The 18405-nt window shown below is 33.6% G+C and overlaps 4 protein-coding genes across 4 annotated transcripts; 3 read left to right on the forward strand and 1 right to left on the reverse strand.

Annotated features, from left to right (window-relative positions):
• The first annotated feature begins 980 nt into the window (after positions 1-980).
• On the forward strand, positions 981-3896 carry LOC120154993 (vesicle-associated protein 2-2-like). Its single transcript, XM_039166613.1, has 9 exons — positions 981-1052; positions 1145-1199; positions 1291-1361; positions 1488-1569; positions 2110-2225; positions 2297-2479; positions 2754-2996; positions 3231-3308; positions 3676-3896. The coding sequence occupies exons 2-9, from the start codon at positions 1151-1153 to the stop codon at positions 3790-3792; spliced, it is 939 nt and encodes a 312-aa protein (XP_039022544.1). The 5' UTR covers positions 981-1052; positions 1145-1150; the 3' UTR covers positions 3793-3896.
• Positions 3897-5847: 1951 nt separating this feature from the next.
• LOC120146493 (tubby-like F-box protein 3) lies at positions 5848-7747 on the forward strand. Its single transcript, XM_039160053.1, has 2 exons — positions 5848-6267; positions 7559-7747. Exons 1-2 carry the CDS (start codon positions 5983-5985, stop codon positions 7745-7747), a joined length of 474 nt encoding a protein of 157 aa, XP_039015984.1. The 5' UTR covers positions 5848-5982.
• A 29-nt stretch (positions 7748-7776) lies between these two features.
• LOC120155092 (tubby-like F-box protein 3) lies at positions 7777-8914 on the forward strand. Its single transcript, XM_039166689.1, has 3 exons — positions 7777-7952; positions 8028-8207; positions 8424-8914. The coding sequence occupies exons 1-3, from the start codon at positions 7816-7818 to the stop codon at positions 8893-8895; spliced, it is 789 nt and encodes a 262-aa protein (XP_039022620.1). The 5' UTR covers positions 7777-7815; the 3' UTR covers positions 8896-8914.
• A 525-nt stretch (positions 8915-9439) lies between these two features.
• LOC120155270 (inactive beta-amylase 9-like) lies at positions 9440-12037 on the reverse strand. The gene is made up of 3 exons (XM_039166860.1): positions 11581-12037; positions 10576-11058; positions 9440-10481 (listed from the first exon to the last, which is right to left on the reverse strand). Exons 1-3 carry the CDS (start codon positions 11821-11823, stop codon positions 9597-9599), a joined length of 1611 nt encoding a protein of 536 aa, XP_039022791.1. The 5' UTR covers positions 11824-12037; the 3' UTR covers positions 9440-9596.
• Between the last annotated feature and the right edge of the window lie 6368 nt (positions 12038-18405).

The raw sequence follows: 18405 nt of genomic DNA on the forward strand, positions 1-18405 counted from the left end.
GAACTGTCCCCATTCATGCAAAGGAGGTTTTATCTGTCACTGATGTTGTTGATGCTTGTTTTGTTATGACGGGAATAGTTGTTGCAGGGCAAGCACCAAGGTCCAATGCCTGTCATGACTCTCAAATAATGGAAGCATGGGCCTTCTCTAAAGGGATTATTATAGTCGGATGAATTTATAATTTTATATTAAGGATGAAAATACAAATTCAATAAAAATATTAAAAAATATTTAAACTAAATGAGAATTTAAAATTTTCAGGAGAATAACCATCTCACTAGTCCGTTCCCAATTCATTCTTAGTTGGCAATTGATTTCTATTGAAGGAGATCTTACGAGTATAGTAAATAGGGGTGAGTATTCAATTGAGTCGAACCAAAATATTTCAAATTAGTTGATTTGACAAGTCATACTCAAATTTTACTTAAAATTTTTCAAGCCAGTTTTATGAAACTCGAATCGAGTCGAGTTGTTCAAGTTTCAATTTAAGTTTATTTATTAATATTTATAATTTTATAATACTATTTGATTTTAATTTAAACAATTTTATATAATCATAAACAATATTCATATATATATTTATCTTTTTATATGCAATATACATATATTATTCAGAGTTAAGGAACTCAACTTGAACCTAACTACCAATTCACTAATTATAAAAAAATTTAAATTGTTCGAGTTCTATTTTATAACTCAATCCGAATTCAAATTTTTTTTTGAAATTAAATCGAATTTATAAAATTAATAATCTAATCAAATAAAAATTTAATTTTTAAAATCAATTCGAGTTTTATTCATCACTAATGGTAAGCATAATCGGGAACACATAATTGTACTTATCCTTCATGGGCCTACACCTCCAAGAGGTGCTGAATAGAAACGTTGGCCCACCACACTCACCAGCCGCAACCAACGCGCAATTACTCCAAAAGCAAAACAAACTAAAACATTCACAAATCAAACTCGTAATTGAAAGCAGAGCAGTTCTTGAATCCATCAACCGCCATTAAACTTCAAATGTTTCCTGTTTTTCATTTCTCAATTACAATGTAAACTATAGATTTCTACATTTTCCTTGCTTCTGAAACACAAGGCATTTTTTTATAACATTTTCTTTGTCTTCTCTTGTGATTCTTTGCAGTGATCAATGACTTCAGAGCTCTTGGAAATTCACCCTCAACAACTCAATTTTACTTGTATGTTGCTTCTTTAATTACATCTAAAAGGGTTGACTAATTTTTATTTACAACGATGTTTAATTTATTATTTGCTTGTCTCTTTATGAAGTTGAGTTGAAGAAACAGAGTTCATGCTTGATCCAATTAACCAACAACACTGATCAATATGTAGCCTTCAAGGTATCTTTCTTCTCAACTTAATCTCTGGGTATCTCTTATTTTCTGGCCTTTTGATCGTATTTTAGGTGAATTCTAAGATTCAGATTCAACTGTAATGAATTTTGTCTTAATAAAATGATTTTTCAGGTGAAGACTACTTCTCCTAAGAAGTACTGTGTGAGACCCAACACTGGCATTGTTAAACCTAAATCAACATATGATTTTACAGGTAATTATAATTTGACTCACCCGTTTAATGCTTTTATATTGTGCTTTATTTTATACGGTTGAGATGCTAATTTTAATCAAATGGTTGCTTGGTTTTAGATTGAATGTCAGTTTTGGAGACTAAATGAGTTTGGAATTGAGTTTATTGAGGTTTCTTTCTTCTTAAAGTAATGCCTAAGATGTGTTTAAGGTTAAGTGTGTGGAATTTAAGAGAATGTTATGGATGTATGTAACTGGATGATTACCAAATGTGCACTCCTTATTCGAATTTTTTTTTTCTTGGAGTATCAGCGTCCAACACAAATTTGTACATGGATATGAAGTATAATTCTCTAAACATTTAGAAAAATAAATTTATGTAGCCGACACTCACCTCTAGATCATGGTAACAAAGCTTACAACCCAAGTTACTCAGGCTCGAGTGTGAATGCCAGATCCGAGTATGGATCAACAACGAAAATTGAAACAACATAATTTAAATCTATTCAAGTCAATATCAAATTCAGTGCTTTTTGGCCTTTCTTTTTGTGTCTTGGTGCAGTTACTATGCAAGCTCAGAGTGTTGCTCCACCTGACTTGATGTGCAAAGACAAGTTTCTGATTCAAAGTACAGTAATTCCTCTTGGGACATCTGAGGAAGACATTATAGCCAACATCGTAAGGAATTGCCAATGCAACGGCTGTTCTTTTGTTGTTCCTACAAGTTATTCATTGTTTCCTATTTGCAGTTTTCTAAAGAAAGTGGCAGGCACATTCAAGAGAAGAAGCTAAAAGTATTCCTTACAAGCCCACCACAGTCAGCAGTTTTGACAGCAATCAATGGAGACCTCAAACAAGATATGGGTCATGAAACTTCACCACGAAGGGATAAAGCTTGGCGTGGAGTTGAAAACATACCTCCACCTCAGAAGGTAAGTTTGCATTTCTCATGTTATAAATGGCTGCAGTTGTTGCTTCAACTCTTCATCTTTCTTAAAATACTTGGGTCCGATGTATATCTAGACATAGTAATAGACTTACAGGGATACCATTCTCCAAGGTTCCTCCAAATACATGAAAATCTTGGAAAAGATTTAACATACCCATGTTAGATGCATACACTTGTCCAACATTCACACGTAAATCCGAGTCACATAAGGTTTGATTAAGAATCGTAGTGTAATAATTTATCTGCTCTTGTGCTAGGTTGCTGAGGGTTTGATGGGATTTGAGACTGCTAGGGATGCAATAGAGTTAAGAGCAACTATGGATGTTGAACTACTTAAAACTTCGGTAGATGACTCTAAAGAGCAAACTGCAGCTAGCAGTGTGCAGTCAAGTCTCCCCAAGGATGTGCAGGGATTGAAATGCTCTAAGGAAATGAAGTTGGATGAAAATTTTGAGGACTTGAAGTCAAAGATAAGTTTTATGGATTCAAAACTTAAAGAGGTTAGTGCTATTTCCTTTTGATTTAAGCTTATTGAGTCTAGTATGCACAATGTCAGATATAGGTACATGTTTCTGACATGTCCATATTTAATGTGTTTTAAGTTTTTCCATGTATTTAGAGGGTTTTTGAAAGATTATAACATTGTACTCATATATACATTCGAAAGAGTGTAAGCATGCTCTTATTTCATGAATCATTCTATATATAATAATATACATATTTTTTGTCTCCAGGCTGAAGTTACCATCATGAAGCTGACACAAGAGAGGAGTATGGCTGCTGAAGAGAAGGACAAGCTTCTGGGTGAATTAGTGAGTCACATTTTCATTTGACACACTGAACAGACTAGAAACTTGCTATAAAAAATAAAAACAGCTAAATAGCCATAGAATCAAGCTCGTTAAAATAACATTCGTAATTGACTAACTCGGACTCTAGTATATTCATCGGATTTGGTTAAGTATGCAACATGGGAGGCTTTAAACTTTGTTATACTTTCTATGAATTTCATTTTCTTTAAGATAATTCAAGTGCCATATTCGCATATTCATGTTCAAATATATACTGAACACGAGTGTAGGATCAATTATTCTTGTTTCCAGTAAAAGGGGAACTGATGCCATTCCAACAACAACCTTTCATCAGTCCACAGAAGTATTATCGCTTTCCTTTTTGTAGGTGGTATTGAAGACGAATTCCATTACCGGACGAACAATTCAGGTCGGTTTTCCCTTCTTCTACGTATGTGTGGTGGCCATCATGAGCCTGGCGATCGGATATTTGAGCCATCATTAGGAGAGAACTTCTTCACATGAAAACAAGTGAATAATTTGTGATTTTTTATGGTTATGGTTGTGGTGGATCTTATTATCTGTTTATCATGATGTTCTAAATTCCAACATTAAAAAAAGTTTGGTTCTTTTTTTTGGTCCTTTTTTCTGCGTGTAATGTAGAAACCCATTATTGTTTTTGTAGTTATGAACAGACTTTATGTAGGTGGAATATAATGATAAACAATTATTTGTATCAAGCCTATGAATTAGGTGGTATCCATACACAGTACTTCAATAAGATTATACTGATGAATCCGTTGATACATTGTAAAACTTTTAGATTTTATATATTTTTTACCATTGAATCCGGGAAAAGAATGACTAAGATTAACAGTAAAAAGAAAAAGAAAAAAAAAGAAGTAATGAATTGTACCAAGTTAAACCTGTTGACACCTCTCTCTAGGATACCTTGGTTAAGGTGAAGCAAACCTATCCATGTAAACATAGTATTACTTAAAATATATAAAAATACAATCTGTTAAATAATATTCCAGGTTGAATAGCTAATCCATATATAAAGTCAAGGATGGAATGTTTTTTGTATTAAAAATGATTATAAGATGAGAAAATGTTAGGAAATCTTTGCAGCATCCGCCCATAGACTAAAGGGTGGAGTTCTTATTCAAGAAAAGTGGAGATATTATAGAGAGTAGGGTCCAATTCCATTAACTTATTTTCTCCACTTTCGATGTGTACTATACAAACACAACAAAGTAGATTATAATTATTTAACTAAATGAACCTCCTTACAAACAAAATATTATTTTTAACACGAAAAGCAATTTTAAAACAAATTATAGTAAAATGTGGTAATGAATATGAAAAACCGATGAAGTTGTTCAAATTGTTGTCTTTGTCCCTCTACTATACTCCAATATAAGATTAACATGTATGCTTTAATTTGATATGATTCAATTCCTCTACTTTTATAATTTAGTCTAAAGGGCTGATCAACCAATTTTTCTAGTTAAAAGGCTGACATGATCTCTTGATTAAAAACATCATTTTTGACACACGATTCACTATGCTATTTTAATTGAATTAGTAACCGATGTTAATTATTTGTATTAACTAATGATATTGTAAAGTTCAAAGATTGAATAAACTTTAAATTTCGGGGTAAACTACACCTTAAGGTCACTTAATTATGGGTTTAATTACAAATAGATCACTTCTTTTAAAAATATTACAAAGAAGTCACTCAATTAAAATATTATTATAAATAATTCACACCGCCAATAAAATTGAAATCAACATCTAATGCAGCCTAATATAATAACATTTTAGTCCTCGTAACTTATACATTCTAGCAATTTTATCCTAAATCAAAGCATTTCCATAATCCTTCGTATTTAAAATTTTATTAATTTATTATTATCAAATTAAATGAACTCGTCATATCAAAATAGAAGTTGGATAAACAACATTCTATCTTAAAACAAGGATAAATTTAAATTATAATTAAATTGTTATTATACTAGAAAAGTAACATGAAAGTAATATAACATTTTTAAGAAAAGAAAAGAAAAAATTAAAATATGAAAAGTTGAATTTATTATATATTAAAATTAAATTAATAAGATATACTTATTGAATTTATAATAATATTTTAATTAAATAATCTACTTATAATTGACAAAATGAACATATGTATTATCAAATCTATAATTAAATGAAATTAGGTGTAATGTACCCTAGATTTTATTAGCCAAAAGGCCTTTAGAAAAAGGAAAAAGGATTACGCTCGTCCCAGCAATTATCAGCCTTTGCTCATCTTCTCCTCCTGTGATCGGGACTCTCCTTGCTCGAGATATCGCCCCAGCTCCTTCGGCTGCCGGAAACCCAGCTTAGATTTATGTTTTAGTTTCATTTTCTTTTAAAAAAAAGGAAAACCTTTTCCCCTTAAAACCGTCTAAAGTTTACACCAAAGAAATCTCTGTTTTTCTCAAAATACTTTGAAAAGTTGGAAATTCCAATTTTCATTCCAAACCCCAAACTGATTTCTATACAGAAAAACAACCACAACCCAACAATCTTCTCATCTGCTTTCATTCATTTTCTCTACTTTTTTCATGCAAAAAATAGCAACGAAGCACTTTCCACACAAAAAAATCTTCAGTTTTTCTTACACTTTTTAACGTTATCGGTGACAATGAAGTGCATTGCCAGGCTGAGGTCCCGCCGTGTGATTCAGGACCACCTCCTGCGTTCCTCCAATGAAGCGGCGGTTGGCGGTGGTTGCTGCTGGGCCAACCTGCCTCGGGAATTATTGTGGGAAGTTCTTTTAAGGATCGAAGACTCGGAAAGTAGTTGGCCTCAGAGGAAAAATGTGGTCGCCTGTGCTGGTGTTTGCCGGAGTTGGAGGATTATTATTAAACAGATTGTTAAAGTTCCTCAACTTTCTGGGAAATTAACTTTTCCCATCTCAGTTAAACAGGTTTCTTTTTTCTTGCCTCAGTTTCATTCTCTTGCTTACTAGTGAACAAAAAGATTTTGAAGTTGAATTACAATCTTATCCTGGGAAACAGGGTCATTTGATAATTTTGATTTGGTGGCTAATGTTTTTCCCAATGTTTTCTGAAGATTTTATGTTCCTGGGAATCTTGTATTATGATTTGTTTAGTAAATTCTATGCATGCTGATCTGATTTTTTGTTTGATTTTCAGATTAAAGGTCCACGAATTAGGAAAACTTTTCCAAGAATCTTATGCATTTCATTTTAGAGATGCAAATTGTTAAATTTTGAGTGAAATTTGCTTCTTCAAAGATAGTTGTGGACCTGGGCGTTATTATCTTACCCCCCCCCCCCCAAACAAACACCCAAATAATTATTTTCCACAGAAACTGCCATGTAGGATGACCTCGTATTCTGAAAAAGCGATGGTTAAACTCGTTATGTAAAACGAGTCATATATTATTATTGTCTTTAATCTATCTGAAAAAGTTGATGAATATCTCGTCTTATAAAATGCGAGGTCGAGTCATATATTATTATTGTCTTTAATCTAATATTAAATGATTTTATCTGAAAAAATTGATGGATCTCACGTCTTATAAAATACGAGGTTGCTAGGTACGTAAAGGCAGGGTTGTTTTTCTAACAAATATATTAAGGGAGGTAATATTCAAAAAAAAATATGAGGTTTTTTATATAATAATGCCTGGACCTGGCATGTGTTTTGAACCATTTTTGTCTGCCATGTATTGGACAATTAGACAAGTCAAGTTTACATTACAGTGAATGTTTTGGGCCGTCATGACTTCCTCCCTAGTCATTATTTGCCTTATGCAATAGCTTAATAGATAAATTTCCATTGAAGACTGGTTCAAGATTTGGGACCACTTTTAGCTTGCAATCAGTTTTGCTTAACAATAATCATTAGTTAGCTACAACCACAATCCCCATGTACACATTAAAGTCCCTTTCTCTCAACTACCATTTTACTTTTTGCTTTGAGTTAAAGCAATGAAGTTATGGTATTCGGGCTCGTGTGAATGTTAGATACAAGTATGTACCGGACATGGATATGCTCCGTATTTCGGAAGTTGTTTCATGTCATTTAAAAGGATCTTTGCAAGATCATTTTCCCGCACTAGTTGGAGCAACATGACATTAGAGTGTGTCTTGATGTATCGGTCGCTAGAACTATTATCGATTGGAAGCATTTTAATCCAATGTTTTCTTGTTAAAAATCTTGTAAATTCTGAATTTTGAATCCAATTTGCAGCCCGGTCCAAAGGATTCTATCCTTCAGTGCTTCATAAAGCGAAATCGATCAACCCAAACATACTACCTTTACCTTGGTTTAACTAATTGTAAGCTTTTCTTCTTCTTCTACATGAATTGGATGTCATTCCATTCAACCACTAAATTAGAATTGGATGAGTCATTCCATTCGAGTACTAAATTAGATTAACGATAATGCTACTTAATGTATTTCTTTCTTTTGTTGCAACACTTTGGAAATATTTGTTTCGTTTCTCCATGGCAGCATTATTGGATGTCGGAAAGTTCCTTCTAGCTGCTCGCAAGTGTAGGCGTCCAACTTGCACAGATTATATCATATCTTTACAGGCTGAGGATATCTCGAAGGGGAGTAATGCTTATGTTGGGAGATTGAGGTAAGAAGTGAAATATATATATATAACCAGCGAGATTCAAATCTTATGTCTTTTTTTTTTTCTCCTTTTGGGTAGATCAAACTTTTTAGGGACCAAATTCTCCGTCTTTGATGGACAACCTCCTCACGCTGGTGCAAAGATGGGTAAAAGTAAATCCTCTAGGCTAGCAAATTTGAAGCAAGTTTCACCTAGAGTCCCTTCTGGCAATTACCCCATGGCTCACATTTCATATGAATTGAATACCTTAGGTTCAAGGTAAGAGTTTGCCATTGTTTTGGATAATGATTTGATAATTTTTTCTTATTCAAGGCAATAATTGATCCATCATTATTGATAAGCTCATGCATTAAATCACCTGTTCACTTCCTCAAATAAATCTATGTTACTCGAACTTGAGTGTTAGTGTCAGATATATCCCATATTCGAAGCAGCATAGATATCTGATGGACACACATTTTTAATGACCTATAGGGGTCCAAGAAGAATGCAGTGTAGTATGAACACCATCCCTGCAACTTCAATAGGACCAGGAGGATTAGCCCCCACCCAGGCTGAGTTTTCTCTCAACAATGTGAATCCATCTCCATCGAACCCGATCTTTCATTCAAAGTCAGCCAGCTTGGAGAATTTTCTATCGGGCCCTTTATCGTATCAAAAGAATGGTGGACTGGTCATGACAAATAAGGCTCCGAGGTGGCACGAGCAACTCCAGTGTTGGTGCTTGAACTTCCATGGACGAGTTACAGTCGCTTCAGTGAAAAACTTCCAATTGGTGGCGTCTCCAGAAGATGGACCGGCAGGGCCGGAACATAATAAGATCATCCTCCAGTTTGGGAAAGTGGGGAAGGATTTGTTTACCATGGATTACCAGTATCCGATCTCAGCTTTCCAAGCCTTTGCTATCTGCCTCAGCAGCTTTGACACTAAGATCGCTTGTGAATAAAACAGGTTTGTATTTATTTTATTTTTGAAAAAATAAGTAAAGCCCTGTCCATTTGCCAGCACAAACTTTTCATCTTCTCTACCCACTGCTTTTATTACAATTTAATTGCTGAAAAAAAGAAAGTGACATCTTAAATATCTTCAATGGCACCAATTAGTAACCTTGACTAATTGATTGCTCATCTAACTGATGATGTTGAGCTCTGACGTGTCGAGCTAACCTACCATTAATAATGCATGTAAATCATCCATCATATGCACATTATTGCTTGTGTATCCAAGCACAGTTATTGAAATCCATGAAAATTATTAACAAGTGCTGGGTAGTTAATCATCTCAAGATTTTTACACATTAGCTTGGATTTTGGATCTTATTGGATCATTAAAAAGAAACTTGGGATTTATAGGATCAGTTATATATAAAATAACTATTTTTATGATTCTTCCTTTGCTTCTTTTGTCCATGTAACTATGAGTTCAGAAAAACATGACTAAATCCCTAAACGGAGACTTGATTAAAATCCCACATTAAAATTCTAACAGACGAACACCAAAATGGTCCCAAGGTCTTCTTTAAATAAATAAAATATTTGCTTTGACGTATACAGAACTCAGTCAAATAGTACAACTCTTCTCCCCGTTCAATAATTTTGAACTTACAAGAATACAATATACACATATATGTTCTCTTCTTACCTCTTGCTAAGCTGTCTGCACGTGGATGTTCGGATCTGAACTTGTTTGTATAGATTCGGTGGCTTCTACCTCTTCAGATGGCATATCATCTGGGTGCAATTCAGGTTGGTTAAGGCTTCTGATGAACTCGGTAAACAAAGGGAAATGCTCTGGAGAGAAGAAATGAGCTCCCATTCGCTGATAAGTGAATAGGTCGATTGGATTGTCACCCAACATATTTTTCTTGATCTGCTCTAAACCCCCAGGGGATCCGGAAGCCAGGTTCTGCCCGGCAACCTCAACCCCGAGCTTGCTGCATGTTGTTTGGATTTGTGACAGTAATGATTCAGGGCTCGAGAGAGAATAGTGAGGCTGGTGCTCGTCTGACAAGTCCATTCCAGGCAAGATGAGTTTGCATGAATTCCTTGCAAACATCTCTGCAACTGCTTCATAACCATCTTTTGAGGCAGTGTTATAGAATCCAGCTGTCAGTTCAGAAGGGTGGGCCCGGGTTTTGTACCAAGAGTGCATCAGTGGTAGTTTCCCATAAACATCGACTTCGGAATCACCGAAAATTGAAGAGGCAAGGGAGAGGAGGCGATTTCCATGAGACACGAGCTCGTTCGAATACCAGGAAAGGAAGAAGTCGCCATAAGGACTTTCCCAAGACCCACCATGATCGTTGAAGAAGTTATTCGAGTTTGGGGGCTGATCATAACTAGGGGCATCATGTGGACCACCTAATCCCCATAATGGATTTCCATTTGCTTCAGCATGTTGTTTAAGAAGATTCAGCATGTTTGTGCCATAACATTGGAACTCCCCAACTCCAGTAACTGTGCCACTCTGGGCAAGCTTGTGGTGAGATGGATACCGGAGCTCACCATCTGGCCCCAGACCCATTGAGATTCCCTTCAAAACCACAATACAGAAGGAATTCAGCACACCGGAGTAGTGTGGTCTATGGCTAACTTAACCGAGTTAATCAACAGACAAAACCTCTTACCGTGATTGTAGAACCAATGAAAGGTGAGAATGCGGACTTAAAGCTCTTACAAAAGTCCTGGTAAACTTGAATTGGAGTCTTTCCGTCAAGAACAGGAAGATCATCAACAGCCAGTGATAAACATTCTCGATAATGCTGTCCGGACCGATCTGTGAAGAAGATACTTGATCGGGATTCCCCAATCTTCATCACCCACTTTGGAAGTGGAATTTTAGGTCCACTGGAGGCGTGGAAGCAGAGTGATACGTGAAGTTTCAGACCCGCTTTCTGAACCATCTCCGCGACGGCAAGATAGCCAGACCACTGGTACTTTCCCATCTCCTCATTCTCAACAACTCCCCACCAGACAGGCAATTCAACACCTTCCACACCCAAAAGCTTCAAAGCTTTCAGTCCTGCAGCTATCGCCCGTGCATGGTTTATCGTACTGCCATTGGAAACCGTATCTAGAGGCAGACCGACAAATAGTCTTAACCTATCAAGCTGGAAAATGAAAACCAAAATTAGTCTTGGCCAATCAAGTTGAGAAATGAAAACCAAAATTTGCTACAATCAGCATAAACACATACTGTTGTTTATCAATTCAACTGTTCAAACATTTTTTTCAGGCAGAACCTCCATTTCCATACATTCAAGAGTCAAATGCAAATCGTATAAATATAAATCAAAATACATTAGTTCCATCACTATAATAAGGTTATTAAACTAAGATCTAACTATTTTTATGCCAAAACAGATAGCTGTCTCCATTTAGTTCCTCTACAAGTATTGATATGGAAATTGTAAAATTTCTTCACACTTCAAGAACAAACATCACTAAAACAAACAATTTACTTAAAAAAAAGGTTTTTATCATCTAAAATATACCCAAACAGAGCTACAAATCTTCCAAACTCGGCTTAAATATTCCCAGATCGATCAATTTAAAACAAGCAAATCAAACTACCTCTCCCCTTTTCAACAATAAAAAGAACAAAAAAGGGTAGAAAAGGAACTGAAACTTACAGATTTGGAGCTAGTAGGAGACCTGGCATCAAGAATGGGTTCAGAGTCAACAGCCTTCACTGAAAATCTGAGCCCGCTTTTTCTCAACCTCGAAATTTGACTGTAAAAAGAAACGCTGTTTGGTTTCCGGGAAAATATTATATTTTGATCATTAGTTTTCCCGAAACAAGACCTTAAGTCCCTGCACCCTAATTCTGTCTTACAAATTTTTGCCTGTGAAGAACTCATTAGCGAAACCTCCATTTCCCCTGAAAACTCGAACGAGAAAACACCCACGAATCTTCAACAGAAAAACGATTTTGTTTCTCTTTCAGATCTAGGGATGAAAACTAAAAGAAATAATACCCCAAAACTAAAAAACAAAGCTTTTATGGAACCGGATAAAAGATTTACGCCCAGAAATCTCTGAAAACTAAACCCCAAATATATAGGTTTGAATTGAAGAAGAAGGTTGTTTCCTTTTGGCTTAACTTATGAGATAGCTTTATGAGAGCTTTACGCATTGCTTGGGTGCTTATATAAAACGCTGGCCCGCGGATAACAACAAATATGGTGCGCAACTCCCATGTCCCGCCATGCGTACACCTTACCGTCTGCCAAATTTTCAGCCGCATAACATAATCAACTTTTTATTTATTTATGTATTCGTTTATAATTTTATATTTGTATTGTTTCCGTTTTAGAAGGTATTATTTACGAAAACCGTGTGTCGTAGATTTGACGGTTCAAAATTTTCTTTCTTTCAAAAAACTACTTCGTATTTTAAAATTTAATAAATATATTATTTATGTCAAATTCTTTTATTAATATGATACTTTAGGGAATCAATCTCCACAATTGCGGTAGTTAGCAAATCCATGTGCCCATATATCTCAACTGTATATATATCAAAGGGATATTTTCCACCAACTGAAGGAAGAAAAGTTGCAATAAAATCTAAAGCTTAAAGGCATTCAGCTCCCTCTTCAAGTTTGACGACCGCCGTCCTTTGCCACCCAATCCGCAACATGATATAACGTATTGAATAAAATGTTATGTTAAGAAATAAATTTTTTTTAAATTTTAAGGTAAAAGATTTATAAAATTTTAAAAATAAAATTATATTATCAATAAAAATGTAAAACAATATCTAAAATTTATGATAATTTAAAAAAAATCAAAATACGATTACTTTAATTGTTCCTCTAGTGGTGAATTTAGAAATATTTTCAGGATGGACACATATGTATTAATAATAATAAAAATTTCGTACGGGGCAAACAAAAATAAAATTTTAGTGTGAACACATTCAGTAAAATAAACAACTAATATAAAGAAATTTAAATTCCAAAGGTGGACACAATACAATTTTAAAACGAATACTTTTAATAAAAAAACAATTAATATCAAGAAATTTAAATTTCAGAGTGACATATACCCATCGACTAATGTACACGCATCCGCCACCAGTGTGCCTCTCGATTCATTCTGGACCTTTACGACTCTCTAATGGAGGTCGAATGAAAAGAACGCACATATTCACCCATTCCACGACATGGCATGAGCTTTCACGGATATAGTCATATAGCTATGATTAATCCTGTTAATTTAAAACAAAAATGAATCACAATTAACTTTAACAACTCAACTCCATGTGTCTTGTAAATTCCACGTCATTGATGTTGTTAAATTTTTTAACAGATATTAAATTAAAACCTAAAATAAATATTAAGTATAATTTAAAAAATAAAATTAAAATATTAAAATAAAACAATAATAATAATTTAAATATTAAATGTGTGGTTCCCTCAAACTTTTTCTCCAGTTACATTAATCATTGTTTATAATTTTTGTTTTTTATTTATATTTTTATTGGGAAAAAACTTTTTGTCGATATTACATTATTTGATTTTTTATAGAGTTTGAGAATAGGAGGAATTATGCGAATATTTTTTTTAATAACTCATAACTTTTAACCTCTAAACTAAAGACAATAGTAATTAAATGTATTTAAATACATGATTTTTTAAATATTATATATATATATATATGTCAGTGTCAATCAAGTTAAACCCAATCAATATTATGGATTGTTTGTATACTTCAGAATGATTAAGCGTTAAATGATTCAAATGTTGAATGATTCAGAGGCTCTGTATGAATTAGCTCTGAATGTGACATACTGATAATGGCTCTGAATCATTCAGAATGTACTTATGTGCTGAATCATTCAGCACTTTTTTGCTGAATCAGTCAACACTGAATCATTCAGAGGTGCGAAACAAATGCGTTGAATGTTGAACGGTTCAGAATTCAGTGCTGAACGGTTCAGCATTCAGCGCTGAATGATTCCATTAAGAGGCAAACAAACAGTCCATATATATATATATAATCAAGCAAGCAGATAACGGACTGTGCCCTTATTGTAAACAAGGCCATTGATTCTTTTAGAATGAATAATGTCGAAGCAATTATGTTAAAGGCGTACAACATTGTTGATTTGTCGTTTCTAAACCTTTTGCCTTCAAAATATAGGATTTGAAACTAAGTGGCGTAATTGGGTTAGTTTATGTGTTTCTACAGCTTCCATCTCTGTCTTGGTTAATGGATCTTCATCAGTATTGTTTAGTATTAAAAGGGGTTTGCACCAAGGCTGTCCTCTATCCCCTTTCTTGTTTAATATTGTGGGTGAAACGCTTAGTGTCCTTATCTCCAAAGCTACTAGAATTGGTATTCTTATGGGTGTGACAGTTAGACCCGAGGGACTGGAAATGGCGCGCACCTTTAGTTCACGTATAATTTGGTGATGTTCTTGGAAACTTCAGAACTAGCTGTAATGAACACAAAAGAATGTTGAAATTTTTGAGATAGCTCCTGGTTTAAAACTTAATATGGAAAAAATGAAGTTGCTAGGTATAAATACTAATAGCAGTCTCCTTACTACTTGAGCAGAGCGGATTAAATGTGGCGTTGAGACTCTCCCGACATCTTACCTCAAACTTCTATTGGGGCAGAGTCGTAATTCGTTGGTAATGTGGTAGCCCATCCTTGACAAAGTCCATTCCAGGCTTGATGGTTGGAAAGGTAAATTACTTTCTTTTGGTGGGAGATTAACTTTGCCAAGGTTAGTGTAAGCCAACCTTCCTGTATACTACATCTCATTATTTTTGAAATATGGTCTGGACAAATCTGACTACCCCAAAGGTGTACTTTTTCATTTGGAGAGCGGTGTAGAATTGTATCCTTGTTCGTGCTGAATTCATGAAGCGTGAAGTTTCTAATTCGGCCTCGAGTCGATGTGTTTTCTGTCATAATAATCTGGAAATGATTTCCCATCTTTTCTACCAGTGTACAGTTGTGGAGAGTATGGCAATCTCGGTGGTGTTCTTGGAACATTCAATTGGTGTGCCCTAGATCCTTGAAATCTATGTTGATTTTGTGGGACCCAATATCGATTAAACCGTCCCTTAAATCGTTTTGGAGTCTAGCATAAGCAGTGAAGGTCTCGCATATTTTTGACTTGGCGTTAACTAGAATTGACATTTGGTGCAATTGTAGATGGCCGGAGTCGATTGCGTCCGCCAATGAGTTCCTTCGTTATCCTACAAATATGTCTTTCAAACCTAAAATTAGTCGATAACCTGCAACCGGATCTTGGACTACTCCTCCCTTAGGTGAACTGAAATTCAATGTTGATGTGGTAGTGCTAAATTGCTTAGGGTCTGCTGGGATTGGAAGAGTGCTTCCCGATCATAATGTTACTGTTTTACTTCGTTTCTCAAGGTCCATCGGGTTGTCTGACCCATTGGGGGTTGAACTTGCGGCTATTCTTGAAGCATGTGAGTTATTACGCTTGTCCAGGTGGTATAATTCTTGTTATATTGAATCTGATAGCAGATTAGCTGATTGCAAACCCTAATTCCACCCCGACTGTTTTTGTTGATCTGGCGTATAAATGCTCTGAGTATTGTATGCAAAATGTTTTGTCTGTTCGGTTTGTGTTTAGAGAAAATAATATGGAAGTTCATTCTTTAGCTCAAGAGAGAATGTGGAAAGTTTAACCATTCGTATGGAAGACGGAGGAATTGCATTCGATCGTGAGTAGCCTAGGCTGCGTGAATGCTAGAATTGTCAAAAATGAGTGAAGTGCACTTGGAGTTATACAGGCATGGGTGGTGGTGTTCAGTGTGGAGAAGATGTTGGTCAGTGGAATTTGCTACAGTTTTATCCTCTCAATTAATCAGAAAGGCCTTGTTTTTTAAGTTCACCTTCGTTTTTTTGGTGATGTGTGCATAGAAGAATTTTGTTGGTATGAAGTTTGGTATCCTACTATTTTGGTTTGGCTAGTATCTTGAGTTTTAGTCGTGTTTAGTTTGAGCCTAATGTAATAAATTTGATCATCCAATTAGGATTAGAGAGGTTTTTTTAACGAAATTCTTGTTTTTGTCTCATTTTGACCATTGGTATTAAAAAAATCAAATAATCATTTCATTAAAAAAATATTAAGAGCTTTTAAAACATATATTATTATTTATAGTCATCCTATCTTAAGTTTTTCGTAACAATAATAATAATAGTAAAATTTAGGATAAGAAAAAAATGACAAGTAACCAAGTGGGGGCAACAAATCAGCAAGTAGATCTCCTATGTTTCCTCCTATGAATGCAATTTTATCAATTATGACTCACGGTCAAATACCACCTCTCACTTAAAAGATAATTTCGATTTCCTATTTTATTTATACTTCACATGAATTTTCTACAAAACATTTGATTGATTTAATATCATAAGTTAAATTATTTTTAAAATTATTAATCTTATAAAATTGCATGATCAGGCTTACTTTTTCTTCAAATTGCATACTTATCCAAATATATATATATATATATATATATATATATATATATATATATATATATTGGTGGTGTGAAAATGGAAAATGGGTGAGCCAACTCAGCAACAAGGTGAAGTGGGTGGGGCAACTCGGTTGATCTATAAACAATCGCTTCGGTTTTGTTTTATTCACAAAATTCAATGACAGAGAATTTGGATTGGGATGCCACGTGGGAGATAAGATATGGTCGGTGACTGTAGGTGCTGACTCATTTCCAAGCAAGGTTGTTTCCCTTGGTGCCCACCATTTTTAATCATTCAAATTAGGAATCCTTAATACAAAAAAAAAAGTGTTTAAAGGTTTCTAAAAATGTCTTAGCGTCTAAAGATATTTTCGTTAAAAATAGGTGTTTAAAATTTTTTTTTGTTATATTTTTAGGTGTCTACCAATAAAAAAAATGTTAAGTAACACATGTCACGTTTATTTATTTATAATAATAAAATATTATTTTATTTTTTTTTAAATCTGGACGTGACACATGTTATTTAACGATTTTTTAAACGGTTGACACCTAAAAGTGTAACGGATAAAACTTTAGACATATTTTTAGCGCAAATTCATTAGACACCAAAAATTAATTTTAAGTATAATTTAGACACTTATTTTTATATTAATCCAATATGAATAAAAAGTCCTTTGAGAGTAAGTTAAGTTAAAATTTATTTGAATTATTTTTTAGTTGAGTTTAACTATATAAGTTTTTGTTTAAATTCAATTTTAATTATTTATGAGCGAATTAAATTATTTTAGTGGTTAAATAAATATTTATTATTTTTAGATGTTCTGGATTCGAGCGCTTCGTGTTTCAAGTGTGTTTGAGCATTTATTGTTAAATAGGTTGAGTCTTTCGAACAAATACTACCTTGTAATCACCCTTACATTAATAAAAAGGGTAAAATACACATTTAGTATCAAAACTATAAGTTTTGATACATTTTAGTACCTAAAAATCAATTTTTTAAAATCATACTTAACGTTTATTTTTATTTTAACATGATTATAATATTATTTTATAAATCAAATATCTTCTAAAATTATAAATTATATTTATAGTATTATTTTTTAAAATTAGTTTTTAAAGAAAAAGTATTGGTGAGAGTATAAATAATTCATGAAATTGACAAAAGTGATAATCTGAAAAAAATACTACACTCGAAAGATTAAATTAAATAAAAAAAAAGTCAAGACATTAAATTAAAAAAAAATAAGAAATTTTCAGATAAAAATAGAAATTGAAGTTATATTATGTATTCTAGAGTTCTAGAGGAGTGTGCACTTCAAATTTATTCAAAAGTAAGCTTAAGACGAAGGAAGAATTGCAAAACCCAGAAAACTATACAAAATTAAGGTAACTAAATTAAAAAAGAAATTAAAATTATATCGATATCTTATAGTTTTTTAAGAGCGTCTAGTTCAAATTTGATCAAAATAAACTTAAAATGCATAAATAATTATTAAAAGAAATTAAGGCGTACATCCATGCCATTAAGTCACAAGCCAGTAATAATAATACATAATTTAGTTTAGTAGTAGGTGCATAGATTTTCTTTTAAGTTAATAAATTTTTGTATAAATGATTTCAATTCATAGAAAAACCCATTTCTAAACCAATGGCTTGAAATTTCGGGTTCATGGCACATTTAAAAAAGATATCCACCATTCTCAAGTGACTAAGCAATTACTCACCAAATACATTTACTGCCATGTGAAAAAAAACCCCAAAATCCTTAATAAAATACATTACCATTGAGAATCAATCATAACCTCAAGTTTCTTAATTAAAAAGTAAAAGAAAACGAGAAATTAATGGATAAGGAAGTTCACATAATGAAGAGTAGACAGCTTAGGCTGTTTGGTTGTCCATTGTCTCGAGAAACCAAATTTGCCAACAAAAAGGAAAAACATCACAAGTTGTTGAATAAATGTAATGTGGAAGGCCTTCATTTGTTCGT

Source organism: Hibiscus syriacus, unplaced genomic scaffold (genome assembly GCF_006381635.1).
Source record: "Hibiscus syriacus cultivar Baekdansim isolate YM2019G1 unplaced genomic scaffold, ASM638163v2 tig00000218_pilon, whole genome shotgun sequence".
NCBI lineage: Eukaryota > Viridiplantae > Streptophyta > Magnoliopsida > Malvales > Malvaceae > Hibiscus > Hibiscus syriacus.

What these genes read in the sequence shown, in the direction of transcription:
- LOC120155270 (XM_039166860.1), bottom strand. Translation starts at nt 11,823, where the DNA reads ATGGAGGTTTCGCTAATGAGTTCTTCACAGGCAAAAATTTGTAAGACA. An exon ending in CTCCTACTAGCTCCAAATCT is followed by an intron (nt 11,059 to 11,580) that starts GTAAGTTTCAGT and finishes TTCATTTTCCAG; the next exon opens with CTTGATAGGTTAAGACTATT. An exon ending in TCATTGGTTCTACAATCACG is followed by an intron (nt 10,482 to 10,575) that starts GTAAGAGGTTTT and finishes GTGGTTTTGAAG; the next exon opens with GGAATCTCAATGGGTCTGGG.
- LOC120146493 (XM_039160053.1), top strand. Translation starts at nt 5,983, where the DNA reads ATGAAGTGCATTGCCAGGCTGAGGTCCCGCCGTGTGATTCAGGACCAC. An exon ending in TTCCCATCTCAGTTAAACAG is followed by an intron (nt 6,268 to 7,558) that starts GTTTCTTTTTTC and finishes TCCAATTTGCAG; the next exon opens with CCCGGTCCAAAGGATTCTAT.
- LOC120154993 (XM_039166613.1), top strand. Translation starts at nt 1,151, where the DNA reads ATGACTTCAGAGCTCTTGGAAATTCACCCTCAACAACTCAATTTTACT. An exon ending in ATCAATATGTAGCCTTCAAG is followed by an intron (nt 1,362 to 1,487) that starts GTATCTTTCTTC and finishes ATGATTTTTCAG; the next exon opens with GTGAAGACTACTTCTCCTAA. An exon ending in TGGATTCAAAACTTAAAGAG is followed by an intron (nt 2,997 to 3,230) that starts GTTAGTGCTATT and finishes TTTTGTCTCCAG; the next exon opens with GCTGAAGTTACCATCATGAA.
- LOC120155092 (XM_039166689.1), top strand. Translation starts at nt 7,816, where the DNA reads ATGGCAGCATTATTGGATGTCGGAAAGTTCCTTCTAGCTGCTCGCAAG. An exon ending in GCTTATGTTGGGAGATTGAG is followed by an intron (nt 7,953 to 8,027) that starts GTAAGAAGTGAA and finishes CCTTTTGGGTAG; the next exon opens with ATCAAACTTTTTAGGGACCA. An exon ending in TTGAATACCTTAGGTTCAAG is followed by an intron (nt 8,208 to 8,423) that starts GTAAGAGTTTGC and finishes AATGACCTATAG; the next exon opens with GGGTCCAAGAAGAATGCAGT.